The 21,635-nt window shown below is 34.7% G+C and overlaps 1 protein-coding gene across 1 annotated transcript; it reads left to right on the forward strand.

The window, feature by feature from the left end:
* Positions 1-18,423: 18,423 nt before the first annotated feature.
* On the forward strand, positions 18,424-20,402 carry LOC127790553 (transcriptional regulator TAC1-like). The gene is made up of 2 exons (XM_052320113.1): positions 18,424-19,073; positions 20,034-20,402. The coding sequence occupies exons 1-2, from the start codon at positions 18,560-18,562 to the stop codon at positions 20,045-20,047; spliced, it is 528 nt and encodes a 175-aa protein (XP_052176073.1). The 5' UTR covers positions 18,424-18,559; the 3' UTR covers positions 20,048-20,402.
* The last annotated feature ends 1,233 nt before the right edge of the window (positions 20,403-21,635 follow it).

Consider the following 21,635-nt stretch of genomic DNA (forward strand, 5'->3'; position numbering starts at 1 on the left):
CGAAGCCTGACTGTAAATTGATCATTTGGACTGTTTCCGACGAGTTTTTCGGCCATATAAGGGTTTTATTGTGATCGTCTTGAGGAGGACTTCAATGTGGTATCATTGGATCAGCCATTGAAGCAGGTCGCCGGTCGCCGTCGCTGTCGCCGGAGAAGATAATCGGAGGTATTTTTGTATTTTTTTAAATGCTGAAAATATAAAAAATTCGAGAAAAAATAGAATTAAAGGAAATAAAATTATGGAAAAATATCCAGAAATTCAAGAAAAATGAATAGCTTATTCTGATGAATTTTTATCTTGGAAATTTCTTGAGCAGATAATTATTTTGGATTTTTGAAAGGAAAGGTAAATGGAAAATAAATATGAGGGATTTTTATAAAAGTCTGAGAAAATTCCATAAGGATAAGGGATTTATTTTATGAGTTTTGGTTATTTTTCATGAAGGATATTCGAAGGAAATCTAGGAGAAATAAATTTTCTCAAGGAAAAGTAATTATGGAAATTTGAGAAAATAGGAGAAAAATCTGAAAAATTTTCAGAAAATTTCAGAGGCTTATAAATATTTTTTTATGAATTCTTATGGAGAAAAAGTTTGAAAAATACTTGAATAGGTATTTATTTGGAATTATCGAGAGAAAAATAGGATGAAATTAGAGAAAAATGATGAGAAAATTGAGAAAATAGATATTTATTTTCCTTTGAATGCATATGATGTCTAGAGTATCATTGAAGCTCAAGGTTGAACTATAGAGCGCCTGGCACAAGAATCGAAGTCGGGCACGTATTTCGAGGAATCTTGAATTTAGCCCAATGTGAGTGGTTCTACCGAAAAAACTTGTTTGTGGCATGTGAATGGCTTACTATGAGATGTTCAATCCAATTCTTGTGTTTATTCTTGTTACTTTTGACCACTTTTGATTTATCGTGAGCAGTTGATTTCGTGCGATGGTTCATCCAAACGATTATTTACACATGCATTAAATTTTGTACGGTAAATTATATACATAGAAATGTTGATTTTCGGCATTGGCATGTTATGTGTTGTCCATGTAGGATGCAGGTTGTTAACCTGTGACGTGGCCCTTGAGTGACAATACTCGGGATGCGTGCTGAGGATTAATACTATGTGACGTACTTGGGACGAGGCTGAGACGGACTTCACCCTACGGTACTCAAGTGGCGGGGCTAAGAGTGGACACCACCCTAGGTTCCTTTGAGCAATAGCATTAATACCAATGTGTCGTTGATTCTGGGGATGGTGCTGATGTGATACTCTTGGGGCTAGGGTTGCGTTGGATTTTGGAATGTTTTTGAGTAGGAGCGTAATGCCTAACAATGACAATGGGGTGATTCCCGGATTCATATGTCGAGGTTGTCCCTCTTAAGTAGGATTGTGTTTGCCAATGGGTCGATGTGGCCGTGTCGCCTCTAGAGATACTGCATTTTTCCCGGTTAGGACTGTAATACCCGGGAATAATTTAAGGATAAAAATGATATTTGATAAAGGGTATAAATGGAATTTTGGAAAAAAATAAGACTATAGGGTACACTAACACAGCCTTGGACGACCGAATTAGTCAGAGGAAGTACCCCGGACCCTAGATAGCCAAGAAAAATGGTGTAGTATCGACAAGTGATTTAAATTATGAATTTTAGTGATAAAAGAAATGAGATCGGGAATATTTTTCGGTACAACAAAAATACAATTGCCAATTAGGTCGTATTACCGAATTGTTATAGACCATATCTGAAAAATCAACGGAGTGTGTCTAGGACTAATATTTGATGTATAGAACAACCCTTAAGTGGTTTCGGGTTGAATCGAGTGGATTTGAGGTCAAAATGATCAATCGAGCCTAAGTGTAATTTTCTAAATTTGCTCGAGGGAGATCAAAACAGTAATTTTTCAGAAGTTTCCAAGGAGAAATGAGAAGTACTAATCTTAAGGGTCTTAGTGATGGTGTTGGAAAGATCAGGGGCTTGAGGATAAGGACCAAAATGCAAAAGAAAATTTCAAGGGGGGCCAAATTGCAATTTTCAAAAATCAGCACATGCATGGTCGATTTGGCCGTGGATTTGGCCGGAAAATCCAGGAAAAATGGTAGCAAATCTCGTCAGGGCATGGCCAAGGATGATCCTGGTGGCATGTAGGAGAAGATTTGGCCGGAAATCGACCACGTGAGAGTCAGATTTAGCCTATAAATATCAAGGGTTTTTGGCCTAAAATGAAGCAACAAATTGCTCGATTTTGAGGGAAAATCGAGGAAATCCAATAAGGGGTTTTTGATCCTTGAGGGAAGAGGATCATTTCTAGAGATTTTGAGAATTTTTGGAGAGGTATAGGGGTGTTTTTGCATTCGACCGTATGTATATATATATATATATATCAAGTAAAGATGAAACCGGGTCGTAGAGAGATCGATCGAGGGAGCTAATAAGGGGCTTTTGGTCGCAAGGTTATGGGTAACTGATCTGGAAAGTTTCGTGTCAATCGGAGTTCGAATCGAATGTCAATTTGGCTCGTCGAAAAACGCAAAGCTTCGCCGAAGCCGGACTATAAATCGTCAAATCGGACTATTTCCGGTGAGTTTTCCGACCATGTGAAGGTGCCATTGTGATCGACTTGAGGAGGCTTCAACGTGGTGTCGTCGGATCAGCCATCGGAGCAGGTCGCCCGTCGCCGGAGAAGATGACCGGATGTATTTTTTGTATTTTTTTAAATATTAAAAATAAAAAAAAATTAGAGGGAAAATAGAATTAGAGGGATTAAAATTCTGGAAAAATATCCAGAAATTCAAGAAAGATGAATAGTTTATTTTAATAAATTTTTATCTTGTAAATTTCTTGAGGAGATAATTATTTTTGATTTTTGAAAGAAAAGTTAAATGGAAAATAAATAGGAGGGATTTTTATAAAATTCTGAGAAAATTCCAGAAGGATAATAGATTTATTTAATGAGTTTTGGTAATTTTTATTTGAGGATATTCGAAGGAAATCAAGAAGAAATAAAATTTCTCAAGAAAAAAGCAATTATGGAAATTTGAAAAAATAGGAGAAAATCTGAAAAATTTCTAGAACATTCCAGAGGCTTATAAATATTTTTTTATGAATTCTTATGGAGAAAAATTTTGAAAAATGCTTGAATAGTTATTTATTTGGAATTATCGAGAGAAAAAATAGGAGAAAATAAGATAAAAAAAATTATGAGAAAATTGAGAAAATAGATATTTATTTTCCTTTGAATGCATACAATGTCTAGGGTATCATTAAAGCTCGAGTTTGAACTAAAGAGCGCCTTCCACGATAATCGAGGTCGATCAGGCACGCATTTCGAAGAATCTTGAATTTAGCCCAAGGTGAGTGGTTCTACCCGAAAAGACTTATAGTAGCATGTGAATGGCTTACTGTGAGTGTTCATCCCTATGGATTGGTTTATTGTGATGGTCTGTCCAAACGATTATTTACACATGCATTGAATTTCGTACGATAAATTGCATACATCGAAATGTTGATTTTATGCATGTTATGATTTTTCGGTATTGGCATGTTGTGTTGTCCACGTGGGACGTGGGTGGTTAACCTGTGACGTAGCTCTCGAGTGTCAGCACTCGGAATGCGTGCCAAGGGTTAATGCTAGCCAAGGGTTAATGCTATGTGACCCATTTGGGACGGGGCTGAGACTGACTTCACCCTACGGTACTCAATGAAGGATCATCACGAGGATACATAGCATGCAACGGAAGCGTTTTTAAATAAAAACTTTCCTCGTATTGATTAGAATCTAGGAAACTTACTTTTCCTTCGGATTACCGGACGGAATGAAGCGATAGGAGGAGGATAGGCGGGAGCTTCTTCGCGTGGTGGAGATGACGGCTGTCCTGCAATCCTTCGGCTCCTTCGCATCAGAACTTGAACGTTCTCTTGATCTTCCAAAGGTATGACTCAAACTCGTGGCCTCTCTTTTGGTGAAGAAGAGTAAAAAAAAAAAAACCCTTAGATGAAAAACAACCAAGGAGAGAATATATATAGGGAGAACCCTAGGGTTAAAACCCTAGTGGGCCAAGTTCATTTAATTAATTTTCTAATTGGGTTAGCCCAATTAATTAATTAAAAAACTAATAAACTATTATTTTATTCTAGCCCAATTAATTATGGACCATTCTGAATAAAATAATTCTTTCTCAATGTAATTCACCCAACAAGCCAAATGTATTAAATAATACATGAGTTATATCGAGCTACCCCGGGGACCAAAAGACAAATTATTCACGGCTACTAAAATGACCAAAATATTCCTGCTACCTAGTAGCTATATTTTGTCATTCTAAGTGTTCCAACTATCACCATATGGTAACACTGACCCCATGAATAATTTTGCATATGCAATATCTTTGACCTACTAGTGTAATGACGAAAATACCCCTCTGCGTAACACCCATCATTTAGAAAGGAATAATGTACTAACACTTCTCTAAATGATTTCTACCATCCTTAGATCACTAGTCCAATAATCCGTGACTACTCGAATGTACTTGCTTATCAGTGGGAGCTACCTAGAAGCACACACTCTTAAGTCACGTTCCCAAGGCCCTGGATTATTTGATTATTCTTGGACAATTACAAGGGGGTGAATCACAGAAACTATCTTGTATTAGTCTGTCTTAGCTAATTAGAAACCATACTCCCAACTCAAAAGGTTATTGATCTTTAATAAAACTCACCTACAGTGAATCTAAGAATATAGCTCTAGGTTCACTAGACCACCAACTAATACTCAAGTATTAGAGTACTCGTCCACGTAGTAGCAGTGATAGACTAGCTCTATGATAATTAGTACTTTGTCATTAGCTTCTATCACAGGTCCACTCTACGCATTCCAAATGCGCTTGTACAATTAGAGTAAACGGACTGTTTACTGGCTAAGGCAAGCCATCCTCCATTAGGATCTATTGCACAATGATCTTATCATGATAGAATGTCCAGTTCTATCAAAAGATCAAGAGTAATATTTTCTTGCTTATTAAGTACCCATGATTCATGCCTAACTGTGAAGAACGACCCATCACATGAATCACTTACTTAATAGCATGGACACTTTTCCAACAATTAAATGCAAATGATATATGTGCCATAAACTGACTAAAAGAAACATCATTACCATAAATTAAACAAAACGTGTCTTTAGGGCATACATTTCCAACAATCTCCCACTTGCACTCAAAGACTATGAAAATCCATAAGTTCCCACCCCTATGACATCTAAGTGTCTTCGAAAGACCTTCTCTGCCAAAGGCTTGGTGAAAGGATCCGCTAGATTGTTTGATGTAGATATCTGGTCCACCACTATCTCATTCTTCTGGATGAACTCCCGAATGAGGTGGTACTTCCTCTCAATATGCTTGCCCTTTCTGTGGTTCCTTGGTTCTTTGCATTGTGACACTGCTCCGGTGTTGTCACAATAAAGTATAATAGGCTTTTCCACATGCGGTACAACTCCTAGTTCTATAAGGAACTTTCGGAGCCATACTGCTTCCTTAGACGCCTCTGATGCTGCTACATACTCAGCTTCCATGGTGGAATCAGCAATACAAGATTGCTTGATACTCCGCCATGAAATAGCTCCTCCAGACAAGGTGAAAACATATCCACTAGTGGATTTTCTTTCATCCTTATCAGCCTGGAAATCTAAGTCTGTGTAGCCTACTGGAACTAAGTCATCAGCTCTGTAGACTATCATATAATCCTTAGTAGCCTTAAGGTACTTGAGTATATGCTTTACAGCTTGCCAATGTGCTTCCTCTGGATTTGACTGAAATCTACTTATCATGCCTACAGCAAAGCAGACATCTGACCTGGTACATAGCATGGCATACATGAGACTTCCTACAGCTGAAGCATAAGGAATCCTACTCATGCGCGCTTTTTCTTCCTCTATCTTGGGACAGTCCCTGGAAGATAAGCCCAATCCGTGTCTAAAAGGAATTAATGCCCCTTTACACTGATCCATACTGAACCTGACCAATATCTTGTAAATATAAGAAGATTGGGATAAACCTAACATTCTCTGCTTCCTCTCTCTAAGAAGCTTTATACTGAGAATGTAACTAGCTTCTCCCATATCTTTCATGCTAAATTAACTTGATAGCCAAATCTTTATTGATGACAACATCCCTACATCATTTCCTATGATAAGAATGTCATCAACATATAACACCAGAAAAGACACCTTTTCACCATTTGTTTTTTTATACACGCATGGTTCATCTGCGTTTGGAATAAATCCATAAAATTTTATAGACTCATCAAAACGTTTGTTCCATGCCCTTGATGCCTGCTTAAGTCCATAAATGGACTTCTTAAGCTTGCAGACCATGTGATCTTGGCCTTTCACAACATAGCCTTCTGGTTGGGACATATAGATGTCTTCACTAAGATGGCCATTAAGAAATGTCGTCTTAACATCCATTTGCCATATCTCATAGTCATAATGACATGCTAGGGCAAGGAGTATGCGAATGGATTTAAGCATGGCTACTGGTGAAAAGGTTTCCTCATAATCGATCCCTTCTTTCTGAGTAAATCCTTTTGCAACCAACCCTGCTTTAAAGGTTTGCACATTTCCATCCGCTCCCCTTTTCCTCTTGTATACCCACTTACACCCTATGGGTTTTACCCCTTCAGGTGTAGCTACAAGATCCCAAACCTGATTGAGATGCATAGACTCAATCTCGGCATCCATTGCAAGGCGTCACTTGTCTACATCGACATCAAGGATAGCCTCCTTGTATCTAGTAGGATCTTGTTCCTGATTGTCAGAGACTAGCTCCAAAGCTTCTCCTGTCCATCTATCAGGAACTTTAGTTTCCCTCCCACTACGACGAGGCTCCGTGCATATAGAAACACTCGGTTGTGTCTCTTTTAGTTCCTCAATTGGGACACTAGATGTACCTGAAGTTTGTTCAGAAGATAACTTCTCATCTAGTTCTACTCTGCTTGAACCCTTAGTGGACATACTCTAATCATCCTCCAAGTATCTAGCATGAGTACTGATTAGTACTTTCTGCTCCTTAGGATAATAGAAATATCCACCACGAGTGCCTTTTGGATATCCTATGAAGTAGCATAATTCTGACCTTGGTTCCAACTTACTCCCCTTAGTCAATACATAAGCTGGACAACCCCATATCTTGAGATGATTTAGACTAGGCTTTCGTCCCGTCCACATCTCATAGGGTGTCCTAGGTACAGACTTGGAGGGTACCAAGTTCAGAATGTATGCCGCCGTTTCTAAGGCATATCCCCAAAAAGAAATAGGAAGAGATGCATGGCTCATCATGCTTCTTACCATCTCCATTAGAGTCATGTTCCTTCTCTCACTGACTCCATTCTGTTGGGGGGTCCCAGGCGCAGTCAATTGAGAAACTATACCGTGATGTACTAAGTAGTCCTTAAACTCTCCAAGAAGGTACTCTCCACCACGGTCTGACCTCAAAATTTTGATCAATTTACCTGTTTGACGCTCCACTTCAGCCTTAAACTCTTTGAATTTATCAAAAGAATCAGACTTGCTCCTCATCAGATAAATATAACCAAAACGAGTGTGGTCATCCGTAAATGTGATGAAATACTCATAACCTCCTCTAGCAGATGTAGTCATTGGACCACAAACATCACTATGAACTAACTCTAATATGTTTTTGGCTCTACCTGCCTTTTGAGTAAATGGCCTTTTGGTCATTTTGCCCATTAGGCATGATTCACACTGAGGCCATTCTTCCAATCTCAATGAGCCCAAGGGCCCATCATGGATTAGCCTCTGAATCCGATTAGGATTAATGTGCCCTAATCTTAAGTGCCATAGATAAGAGTCATTAGATGATAATGTTCTCTTCTTATTAACTGGTTCAGTCTCAGAGTTGTTTATTTGACTTTTAATAGGATTAATATAATAAAGATTCCCAAATACGTTGCCTGAACAAATAACCTGTCCATTTCTACTGATGGTGACACCAGAATGGAACGAAACAGAATAACCATAAGAAATCAATTTAGAAACTGAAATTAAATTCTGTCTCAAAGCATGAACATATAAAACATCTTTCAGAATTAAAATCCTATTAGAATAAAAAAACAAATGCAAAACTCCCACTGCTTCAGCCCATACTCGAGCTCCACTAGCTACCAGCATTCCATGCTCTCCTTCAAGTAGAGTCCTTGTCTTTCTGAACCCCTGCAAAGAGTTACAGACATGATCAGTGGCTCCTGAATCAACTATCCAAGAGGATGAAGATCCTACCAAACTGATGGATTCTAAGTAAAGAGCAATATCAGTTGCTTTCACCTTGAGGGCAGGACAATCCTTTTTCCAGTGTCCTTTTTGCCCACATTTGAAGCACTTGCCTTTGGGCTTGGCATCGGCCTGACTAGCTCCGGGCTTTCTGGGCTTGCCCCCTGCTTTGTTCTGACCCTTCTTCTTCTTGAAGTTCTTGGCTTTAGGGCCAACTCTAGGAGAAGATGCAAAATGAATAGCTAGAGCCTTCGAGGTAGGCTTCATGATCTTCTCTGCCGCCTGGAGCTCTTTCATAAGCTCCACTAGATTCATCTCTAACTTATTCATGTTATAGTTCAATTTGAACTGCGAGTATGAATCTGGCAAAGTCTCTAAGACCATGTCTACCTGATTCTCAGCATCTATCGTCGCTCCCAAAACCTCAGCTTCCTCGAAGTAAGCAATCATTTTGAGCATGTGCTCTCGAACTGATGCCCTCTCAGCCATCCTGGTAGTCATAATCGCCTTAAGAGCTTCCTGCCTCGCGGGCCGGCTCTTATCAGCGAACATGGTGCGCAACGACACATCAATATCATAAGCAGTGGGCGTATGCTCATGCTTCGATTGAAGCACATCGGACATGGAAGCCAACATGTAGCATCGTGCCATCTCGTCAGCATTCTTCCATTTCGCCTCTGCCTGGCGCTCCTCGTCAGTGGAGTTTCTCCCAATTACAGGACAGGGGTCAGTCAGAACATACTTGTACCCTTCAGCTGTGAGTACTATGTTCAACTTCCTCTTCCAGTCAACATAATTACCCCCATCCAGCTTAGAATCCTTGAGGATCATAGCAAGGGGACTGAAAGAACCTCCACCAGACATTCCTGTACAATTTATGGAAAAATAAGACGTTTAGACAAGGCACATATAAAACAAATATTTTGCACATAAGCTCATATTATGTCTTGAAAATAGATTTCCCTTAAACTATTATCAATAATATGTCATTTGGCTCTTAGAAGAACTAACAGAGCTCCGATAGGGAGGTTGATAATTCTCTAAGTTAAGTGTATAACCACCACAGACTAAACTTCCTGAATAGAAAATGATCTAGAGAATAATTCCATCGATAGGGCGGCCACTATCTCACATTCCCTACGGATAATCTTGCATTATTACCTCCAACGATAGGCCGGCCGATAACAACACATATCCTAGGTTTTAGTTATACCTTTACCATTAGATCTAGATGCTTATGGAATACCCATCCTATAGGGGGTCATGCTCAGAATGACACGAGGGTATTCACGATCTCTAATTAAAGGTGCGGAGGAAGCCATGGGGTCGTTGGAACCCCTCTCCCACTTAATCTTTTAAAATAAGGGTTTTGATTAAAAACGTTTTTTTTTTTTTTTTTTTTTCTTTTGGATTCCATTAATACTTAGAAAAAATATCTAAACTTGAAACACTCTCTAATCCAAGGATAAAAAAAACTTTGAGAGAGTAAACCATAAGTTAATTTTTCTTTTGATTAATTAACCCAAATTTAAACCTTATGATGAAATATCTAAGTCTACGTTTACTTTCTATACCAAGGGATAAATCCTTTGAGAAGGTAAACCTGTAAACTAATTTCATCATTTGGTTTAATAAAAAATTTTCATGAATTAACTCCACATATGATCACAGTTGAAAAAGCACAATAAACGAGTTACATGCTTTTCTATTCATTATTCCTAAGTGACCATATAATTGATTAAACATCACATCAAATAAATATTAAATGTGGTCTTGTTTAATCCTAAGGTGGTTCCATCCTTTTACTAATTATTTTCATGCAACATATCACAAAGATAATCTAATTGCAAATAATTTAACCTCCAAGAATGGTTTTCAAATAAAACACCTAGCTGCTAACTATGGGGTTGGGGGGGGCGAAGCCTAGGTCGATCGCTTCAGCCACCGACTGTTCCATGGACCATCCAAAAAAAAAAAAAAACTGCAATGGCTGATTTCTCGTGATGGTCGATTCTAGCCTTTACCCGAAGCTAGATCTAGTCGATTCTTCCATCACGTTCAGCCTGTGCAAGCGATGGCTGAACACTGGTTTTCTGAAACTGCAAACTTTCTGTTCCAAAACAGCGCTGCCCGATCCGGCCGAAACTGCAAACTTTCTGTTCCGAAATTGCCTGTTTCCGTCTGCATCTTGTTTTCTTTGAACGATCATTATTACAGAAAAATGAAACCGATGAAATCAACCATCAAAAACTGGTTGTACATCCGCCTATACCCCAACCGCGAGGTTTACATCGAATCTATTTGAATAAACACAACAGATTACAACGTCCTATACCTCCACTCATGAGGTTTACAAGGCATCTAAAACCATTCTTGGAGGGATCCAAAAACGCAAATAAAAAAAACAGCATTTAAACAGTAAAAGGAACCACCTTTTTTTTTTCGATTTTAATCCTAGGCATGCTCCTAGATTCAAACCAACAAAACCGTGGCTCTGATACCACTTGAAGGATCATCACGAGGATACATAGCATGCAACGGAAGCGTTTTTAAATAAAAAATTTCCTCGTATTGATTAGAATCTAGGAAACTTACTTTTCCTTCGAATTACCAGACGGAATGAAGCGATAGGAGGAGGATGGGCGAGAGCTTTTTCGCGTGGTGGAGATGACAGCTGTCCTGCAATCCTTCGGCTCCTTCGCATCAGAACTTGAACGTTCTCTTGATCTTCCAAAGGTATGACTCAAACTCGTGGCCTCTCTTTTGGTGAAGAAGAGTAAAAAAAAAAAACTCTTAGATGAAAAACAACCAAGGAGAGAATATATATAGGGAGAACCCTAGGGTTAAAACCCTAGTGGGCCAAACCCTAGTGGGCCAAATTCATTTAATTAATTTTCTAATTGGGTTAGCCCAATTAATTAATTAAAAAACTAATGAACTATTATTTTATTTTAGCCCAATTAATTATGGACCATTCTGAATAAAATAATTCTCTCTCAATGTAATTCACCCAACAAGCCAAATGTATTAAATAATACATGAGTTATATCGAGCTACCCCGGGGACCAAAAGACAAATTATTCACGGCTACTAAAATGACCAAAATATTCCTGCTACCTAGTAGCTATATTTTGTCATTTTAAGTGTTCCAACTATCACCATATGGTAACACTGACCCCATGAATAATTTTGCATATGCAATATCTTTGACCTACTAGTGTAATGACGAAAATACCCCTCTGCGTAACACCCATCATTTAGAAATGAATAATGTACTAACACCTCTCTAAATGATTTCTACCATCCTTAGATCACTAGTCCAATAATCCGTGACTACTCGAATGTACTTGCTTATCAGTGGGAGCTACCCAGAAGCACACACTCTTAAGTCACGTTCCCAGGGCCCTGGATTATTTGATTATTCTTGGACAATCACAAGGGGGTGAATCACAGAAACTATCTTGGATTAGTCTGTCTTAGCTAATTAGAAATCATACTCCCAACTCAAAAGGTTATTGATCTTTAATAGACCTCACCTACAATGAATCTAAGAATATAGCTCTAGGTTCACTAGACCACCAACTAATACTCAAGTATTAGAGTACTCGTCCACGTAGTAGCAGTGATAGACTAGCTCCATGATAATTAGTACTTTGTCATTAACTTCTATCACAGGTCCACTCTACGTATTCTAAATGCGCTTGTACAATTAGAGTAAACGGACTGTTTACTGGCTAAGGCAAGCCATCCTCCATTAGGATCTATTGCACAATGATCTTATCATGATAGAATGCCCAGTTCTATCAAAAGATCAAGAGTAATATTTTCTTGCTTATTAAGTACCCATGATTCATGCCTAACTGTGAAGAACGACCCATCACATGAATTACTTACTTAATAGCATGGACACTTTTCCAACAATTAAATGCAAATGATATATGTGCCATAAACTGACTAAAAGAAACATCATTACCATAAATTAAACAAAACGTGTCTTTAGGGCATACATTTCCAACACTCAAGTGGCGGGGCTGAGAGTGGATACCACCCCGGTTGTCGGCTCAAGTGGCGGGGCTGAGAGTGGACACCACCCCAGGTTCCTTTGAGCAATAGCATTAAGGCCGAGGTGTCGTTGATTCTGGGGATAGTGCTGAGGTGATACTCTTGGGGCTAGGGTTGCATTGGGTTTTGGAATGTTTTTGAGTTAGAGCGTAAAGCCTAACAATGACAATGAGGTGATTCCCGGGTTCATATGTCGAGGTTGTCCCTCTTAAGCATGATTTCTTTGCCAATAGGCCGAAGTGGTCGTGTCGCCTTTAGAGAGATTGTATTTTCCCCGGTTAGGGTTAAGTGCTATGTGGGATTCTCTTAGGCTGGTGCATGTCGGGATTTATCGATTTTATATATGATTTTGCATTTCTGCATGAAAATGTTTTTGAACTCTCACTTAGATGATTTAGCATCTAATTTGGACTATGTCCCTGAAATATTCAAACATTCCAAGTGAAAGTAATGGCGCCAAGAGAAAGAATGTTATCGAGATGTAGCTGCTATGTTTAGTTAGGTTTTGCATATGATTACGATGTTCAGAGGTTATGTAATATTTTGATATTTTCATGTAAAACATCGATTTGGTTATTGTAAAGGAATTATTGGTTATATATCATTGAGGTTTCGATCTTGTTCCACTGATGTGATTGATATTACTTTTCTTAGTCTATTAATTCTTAAATTTTGATATGCTAAGAAGGTATGATCGGGATTGTCAGGAAATGACTATGATAAGAGTATGTATATCGAGAGACTTATGTTGTATATAATGAAAAAAAAATATATTCCCGAAATCTCGAGGTAATGCACGTTGTGGGAAAACGAGGCGTTACAAGAGCTAAGTGCTATGTGGGATTCTCTTAGGCTGGGCATGTCAGGAATTGTAGATTTTATACATGATTTTGCATATATTCATGGAAAATGTTTTTGAACTCTCACTTAGATGATTCAGCATCTAATTTGGACTATGTTCCTAGAATATTCAAACATTCCAGGTGAAAGCAATGACGCTAAGAGAAAAGATGTCATCGAGATGTAGCTATTATATTTAGTTCTCGTAAGACTTTGTCTATGATTACGATATTCAGAGGTTATATAATATTTTGATATTTTCATGTGAAACATCGATTTGGTTATTTAATTGTAAAAAGAATTGTCGATTATATATCATTAAGGTTTCGATCTTACTTCCGCTAATGTGATTGATAATACCTGTCTTAGTCTATTAATTTTTTAAATTTTGATATGCTGAGAAGGTATAATTGGGATTGTCGGTAAATGATTATGATTAGGGTATGTATATCGAGTGACTTATGTTGTGTGTATAATGTTAAAAAATATATATATATTCCCAAAATCTCGAGGTAATGCGCGTTTTGGGAAGACGGGGCGTTACAGGAATGGTATTAAATAAAATGATTTGGGAGTGTGAGTATGCAAAAGGAGAGATATGAGTAGGTAGAGAGACAAATAGAAGGTTCCCTATTTGTACCCTTCCCAACTGCGATCAAACCCTAGTTGCAACGGGAGGCTTCCAGGCTCGTAACATAAATAGGTTGGGTTTTGATTGCAATCAATGATGGCATCTTAGGAATGATCATAGTTAGTGATGGATGTGTGAAGCCAAGAGTTCATTGAGGGCGAGACCTCACTTGTGAGCTTCTTGGGAGAGACTTGGTCGAAGGACCTTACTTGAGAGATTTGGGAGAGTAACCTCACTTGAAAATCTCTCATGAGCCCTTCGAGAGACCTTCTTGGGAGTCATGAGTTAACCGAAATCGAGACCTAGTCTGAGTTACTAAGAGGCCAATGTGGTCACCTAAGATTAGTATGGCCAAGAGGCTGAGAAAATTAAGTCAGACTTACCTATTTCAAATCCAAAAATGAGCCTAATTAAATGTCCATCGAAGATTATACATTTCTCTCTACGTATCAATCTCATTCCCTTTATAAATAAAAGACGCCTCCTCTAGTAAAGGTGCTTCTCACACTACAACTCTATCGATTTTGTTATACTTCACTCGAGAGACTGACTTGAACATTTGAGAACCCGCGGGTGAAACCTTAATCGGTTTCTTCCTTATTACATGTCACCCACTCCACATGCAAGTCCTATATCAAAATTGACATTCTTCTGTATTAAAAATTTATTATTGTATTTAAACAATAATAATATGATTTGTTAACATTAAAACGTCTTCTTTATTTATATAATAGTATAGATATTTAAAAAAAAATCTCCATGAAACTTTATAAGAGACCAATAGAAAAAAAGTACAAACTTTGACTCGTATATTTAGAAGTTTATTCGATAATGATTCGACTTTGTTAGTTTAAAGTTTAAATTAATAATTGGTATTGCTTATATGATTTTTTTATCATATAACTGATATTTTTAAGATTCAAAACCTATTCTTAATTGAATGGGTCTTGAGTTAAATTCACGTGATTAAACTATTTTAATAATTATGTAATTTCATTGAATAGAATACATAAAATTATTAATCATTAATGTATATTTAAATTTTAAATAAACAAATAATATGTTAAAAAATCATTGAAACAACTAATAAATGAGTCTATAATAAAAGACTTAAATGAATTTATTTGCAAAGATCAAATGAGTGGAACACTCTTTATAAACTCGAACTTAACTCATTTACTAATTAGATTTCTATTGTAGTTCAAATTTATTTGTAGTGAGTTGATATGTTATATATTTGTAGCACTGATATACTCTGATATTTTACTTAAATCGATATTTTTCTCCTAATATAGATTGATGAGGCAAAAATTATTAATATGGTAGTGACATAGATTATCTCATCGAGTTAATAGTTAATAATTTTTATTATAAAAAGAGAAATTGAGGTCCGAATTAAAATAAAATTAATATTAAATATTATTAATAAATTTAAAATTTTAGTCTAAGTAATTAAAACAAGGTAAAAATGATTTTTTTTGTTTTTGTTTTTTGCAATTTGCCCTAATATTATCAATAACATGATATTGCATTATATAATATATATGATAAAGACCAACGTCTTAGGCGAATGGGCCGTAAATGGGCTTTTACAGTAGCAGTCTCCTCGGTCCACGGAATGGCATCATGGGCTGATGAACCTTAACATAAGCCCATTTTCAGTAAATATTTTGACTTCTCGATGCAAAATTATTGAATAAATTATATTAAAATTCGTATTAAATTGATTTATATTTTGATTTTTGTCATTATAATCACTAAGTTTCTATTTTTATTGCAATTCAGTTTCTTTTTTATTTTTTTTCAAATTATATTAATGAAAACTAATACAATATAAATTAGGCTAAAATCCAAGAAACCCCCTCAAAATTTACAATTTGAGACACTTAGAAGTTTTATTTTTTACTAAGAATGATGGCCAAAAAACTAAATTTACATTGTATAAAAATATTTGATTCGAAAGCCCTAACTAGTGATGAATTCTTATAAGTATTGAATTCCTTTTCCTTTCAGTCTAGTTTAAATTTGTCAAAACAACGAACATCTTCTTATTATTGCAAAGAAAAGCTCTACCCTTCTTCTAGAATCCACTCCACCTTGGAGGAGTAGATTGACCTATTCAAGAATCTCTAAATCTATGCTTATTTTCAACTATTTAAAGCATTTCGTCGCTTATTATGCCTTTTCAAATAACAACAATGCCTCAATTGATATTAAATAATTGAACAAAATTTTATTATTATATATCAATTACCAATAAACATACACCAAACTTACCCAAATAAAGGAAAGTGGCATTAATTGATGGTTTAAGAGAAAAAAATGTGAAAAAATGCAACCATATGTTGTTTTGTTTCTGATCTTTCTTTGATAAAAACTTTCTTAGAGTTCATTTCGTCGACTTTTTGTTTTCAATTTTATGATTTAAAGAAATAAAAAATAGTATTGTTTAATTGTTTGTTTTTGCTTTTCAAAAATTTTGAACTTAAAAATAATGAAAACATTGGGCAAATACTTGAAGGAAATGAAAAATTGGCTTAAAAAATAAAATGATTTTTTTAGTTATATATATATGACATCAATTTTCGTTCATTGAAAGGTTAGGCTATATAAGTGGTAAGTCCCTAAAAGATCACACGAATGTACTCTTAAATTTAGTTTTTACTCTAATGCTCCTCTTAATACCAAATATTAACTTGATTGTTAAAGTTTATTTCTAAAAATTAAAACCCCACTTTTACAAAGAGCCTAACACTTGGTGTGACAGGTGTCTACACCTAACGACATTAATATTAATTTTTTAAAAGGATATATTAAGCTTTTTTTTATATATAAATAAGAATATTATTAAGCTTTAACTACTATACATACATATATCCAATGTGATTAGATCATCAGAGCCAATCATGACTTGGACGGTGAAGGCCGGATGTACTTAAATGAGCTAAAGCATGCGATTATTAATCAATGGCCTCATATTAAGTGTCATTATCAAATGCTAGCTAGGCCCTGATAAAATGTCCCATTCAGGTTTATTATACTTAATTAATAATAATTTATTGGAGGAGGTATTTGTCTCATCATATTAATTAGTGTCATGCAATGAAATTTGATGCAGAAATAAATTGTCAAATTCTAACATAATCACCCTTTTATTGTTCTCGATTCCATTGTTGGTTGCAACCAATGTTTGGCTCAGTCCAAGACCTAAAACAGGTTGATCTTATTTATTTGTTAATAGTTATATACATATATTTAAATTAAAATTCTTGTGTGGGTGACATGTATATGTATATTTTTAAAATTTTATATTTTAAAATAGAAAAAAAAATAATTTGATCGGGTCAAGTTTGATCCAGTATAGACTCAAACCGATGGTATTCGATCTAAATTTTTAAGAATCTCGATCTTATTCAAGATTTTTTTAATTCAATTCAAACTAAATAAACAACTCTACCAATCTTTTATTATTTGATAAAGACGAAAAAAAAAAAAAAAAAAAGAGAGCTCCATAGTTTTTTTTGCCCATTTAATAATGATCCCATGGCCATCCTTTAGGGTACCCTTAATTAAATCTTAATCTTATTTATAGCTTTCTTTTAATGACTTTGTCTCACAAAGCAGCTGGTGGATAACATATGGTTAAAAAAATCTGTTGACATTAATTACATACATACATACATTCTGCATGCGTATGAAAATTTAAATTAAACATCCCCAAACATTAATTCAACACGTCACATTAATTAACTTCCCGGGCATGCCTGATAGTGACGACCCTTGTTTTAATATACCAAAATATTATTTAGAAAACTGTTACGCTTATCTCTTAATATGATATATATATTTATATTAATATGACATAAAAGTTAAACGTATATTTTTATTTTTATGTTTTTTTTATGTAGTTATTTAAATTTTTTATTATTTTAATTATACCCCTAAATTTGAATTTTCAAGTCAATTTATTTTTTTATATATATTTTTTTATAACAATTTAAACTTTTCGTTGTTCGATTACATTCATATACTTGTATTTTTTAGTTAATTTAATCTATATACTTTGATCTTTTTTTCTATAGTAACTTAAATTTTTTATTATTTTGATTATACCCTTATATTTACATTTTTTAGTCAATTTAATACTTATACTTTAATGTGCCAAAAAAAAAGTTAAAAGTGAGATAATCAATTTAACTCCTTTTTTTTACGCATCAAAACATAAAAGTTAAATTAACTCAAAAATACAAATATAAGGGTATAATCAAAATAATGAAAAATTTAAATTATCACACACAAAAAATTAAAATATAAGAATTAAATTGATTAGAAAATGCAAGTATAAGGTATAATTAAAATAATAAAAGTTTAATTAAAAATATATGAATAAAAATATGAATTTGAGCCGACATAAAATATTATAATGAGATGTGTAAACCATATATATTTTTATCATATATATCAGCAATTAGTTCATCCTAATGAACTCAAGGGCTTATATATCCATCAACATCGATCTCGACATTATCAGGAGCATTGTATAAGTTATGCCGGTGTATATATCTTAATCAAATGCATAATATTAATTAAGTTTGTTGATTATGCATGCAAGTTACCGAAGCCGGGGAGACTCTCTTACTGGTGGTGGTTGCTCTGAATATATATGAAAAGTAAAAACACACCTCTCCACCGACAATTGGACCTTTCCTTTCCCCTAATTGATTCTGACCTTGTAAATGGAGTTCAATCCCTGGAGCTCAGAGAAGCCTGAAGAGACTACTGTGCAATGGAGCTCAGATTATGATCACCAAGTTTCAGGCCAGATTAGGTCATCGTATCCATGCAGCTTCTGCAAAAGGGGCTTCTTAACTGCACAGGCACTGGGAGGCCACATGAACGTCCATAGGAAAGACAGGGCCAAGCTTAAAGAAGAAGAAGAAGAAGAAGAAGCAGCAGCAGCAGCCTCTCTGCAGGAATATCAAACCCCAGTTTCTGCAGAGAAGATTAACAATAATGATAATAATAATAGTAATGATCTCTCCGATCAACAGTTCAGTACTGAAAGGCCTTGCGATTCATCTGGAGAAGACGACGCTGTGAGAAAGCTGAACTTGTTTTCAGAGACGCCATCATCATCAAGGGGTAAGGTAGAGGCTGCTAAACCAGAGATGAGACCTGGTTCGAGCAAAGAGGATCTGGACCTTGAGCTTCGGTTAGGATTCAAGAGTCGCCAGACATCATCGAGCTCAGGTAACTAATAGCAAGTCTTATGAATTTTTATATAAAACCCTTAATTTGTTGCTTTCCTAATATTTGCTCAATATCTGTTCACAAATTCTTTAAATCCCAGCTTGATAGAAATAAGTTGTTATTTAGCCAAAGAAAACAAAAAACATAGATCGACATGAAACCCAATTTGATAGTTGATGTCGAACAAGGATAAGAGACTTAATCCTATTGGATTTATGGCTTATAATAGGTATCCTTAATAACCCAGGGGATGATATTATCCGATCATTGAGGTTGTGTCTTAATTAGAAGTGTGTCGTGACTTAATAACTAGATTGTTCAAAGTGGACATGATGAATAAAATGGCATCACTTCTTATATAAGTACTTGTTGAGAATAATTCTAATCTAGTTCATGGCATATTAAAAGTAGAAAACGCTCTCAAGGGAGAATAGAAAAAGATTGCAATTAGTTTGATAATAATCGAGAGATATTACTTCATTAGCCCGAACCAAAGAATCTCTTAGATACGATACAAAATAGATCTTGTTTTATCCTTGATTAAAAATTTCTCTATCAAAAATACAAATCAGAGTTTGAAGAAGATAAAGGAGCCATTGACCCGTAACAAATAGAGTATGATTTGTTCAATCACATAGTAATTAGGCTCCTAGAATATGGCGTCCTTAAGGCTTTTAATTTGATTGAACCAAAAAACTCCATGAATTAGGATTTTCCTATTAGTCTAGGTCATTTTGCGATAAACAAATCATTTATTGATAAAGATAATGAGTTTCAAGAAAATAATTCGAAATTCAAAGTATCAAAGTAATCTAAGAGAAAGTTAAAAGAGTTAAAACATTTTTTCTTATATTTTGGTATATATACATATATGTATATATATTAACATGATATTTTATTAAATTATAAAATAAAAAAAATCATGCTTAGATTACTAATTCAAATGGATACATGTTGCAGAAATGAAGCCCTAAAATTCGAGGGATGCCGGATACAAGCAATTTGAGCTGGACACTTGTGGGCTTGGTCTTGGGCCTCGGGGCTCGGTTAAATGCTTTGAGTAGTGTTGACCTTGTATACTTGGCCGTTCTAGACTTGAGATTAGGCTTAAACAGGCTTTCATTACAAGGCCTAATGTTGAAAGGTACTGATGTTTAGTCAGTCGGGGATAGGGCCTACATCTGGGCCGAGGCCCGGAAAAATATAGTGTTTTATTGGTAATATATGATGATTGTATTATTCGTGTAAAAGAAGTGTTGTTAATTTCTTGAAAATAAAGTGTCAAAACTGAGTATCAGTCTAACATTACTGAATCCTTTATAATCCAAATTAAGAGTTTAACAATTAAAGCAAGTTTAAACACATAAACACATTTTTAAAAACTCGTCAATTTATAGAACTAGCCTTAAAGTTTTTAGCTTTGATGCATGAAAATATTGAAACCGTACAGTTTTGACATTTTCTAAAACATTTTCAATACCGAATCATTTAGGAATAACTAAAAACTATTTTCAAACTGTATAACTTTGAAAATATTTTGGGACCATTTCGTAATATTAAAAACGTGTTTTTGTTGCACGCCTAAGTTAGAGAAGGAAACAATTCTATATCCGTTGTCCCGATAAACACATTATATACAAAAAGAAACTTGTGTTTATATTAGTTTGAATGAATAATGAAATTTATATTTATGTTTGATTGTACAATTATTTTTTTTTTATTTATGTGTGTCCTTCGTGTTTTTGTTTCTTTTTTTTTTTTTTGTGAAAAATTTGATTTCTCCGTTTTCATTTTGTATCATATTCGTTTTGTACAACCTGAGTTTTTAGAGATTGTTTTTTATAATTTCTGTCTTTATTTTTTATTTTGCTGAGGATTTATGTTTTTTAAAAACAATAGCTTTTTAACAATAATTTAAAAAATTAAATACAACTTTATTTTTAAATTATAATTATTTATTATAAAAAACAAGTCCACAAAAAGTAGTGGGTTTATTTTTATTAAAAAACACAATAACTTCTCAAAATACAAACTATCATTAAAATATTATTTACTTTTAAAAATATTCTTTCCTTTTATAATCATGTCACTTTTCATAATTGTTATTTAAATTATTAATGATTTTTCCAATATTTATATATATATATAATATAACAATAAAATATTAATCAAACACTTATTATTTACATTTTAATATCAATAAGAATACTATCACATTCATTTACCAAACACTAATTTTACGAATGGACCTTACCGATCGAATGGCTCGTCCAACCGCCAACTTTTCAATCCATTTGTTTTTTAAACTTTAATAAGCATATTTTGTTTTTTTACAAGATGTATTCATTGTATTTTATTTAATCAAAAGTATATTTATGCTCTAAATTTTTGCTCTTTTTTTTTTGTGAAAGGCTAATTTTTTTGTGGTTTCAAACGTGCCTCTAAACTTAGGTCAAAAGCATATTCATGTCATTGAACTTTTATTTTTTTTAATAGAATTTTAAACTTTTTTGTGATTTCAAATGTGTTATTGAATTGTACAAAATCACTTTTTTAAACACT

Source organism: Diospyros lotus, chromosome 14 (assembly GCF_014633365.1).
Source record: "Diospyros lotus cultivar Yz01 chromosome 14, ASM1463336v1, whole genome shotgun sequence".
Classification (NCBI taxonomy): domain Eukaryota; kingdom Viridiplantae; phylum Streptophyta; class Magnoliopsida; order Ericales; family Ebenaceae; genus Diospyros; species Diospyros lotus.

Bases quoted from the DNA above. Each gene is read 5' to 3' on its own strand.
- LOC127790553 (XM_052320113.1), top strand. From the start codon at position 18,560: ATGGAGTTCAATCCCTGGAGCTCAGAGAAGCCTGAAGAGACTACTGTG.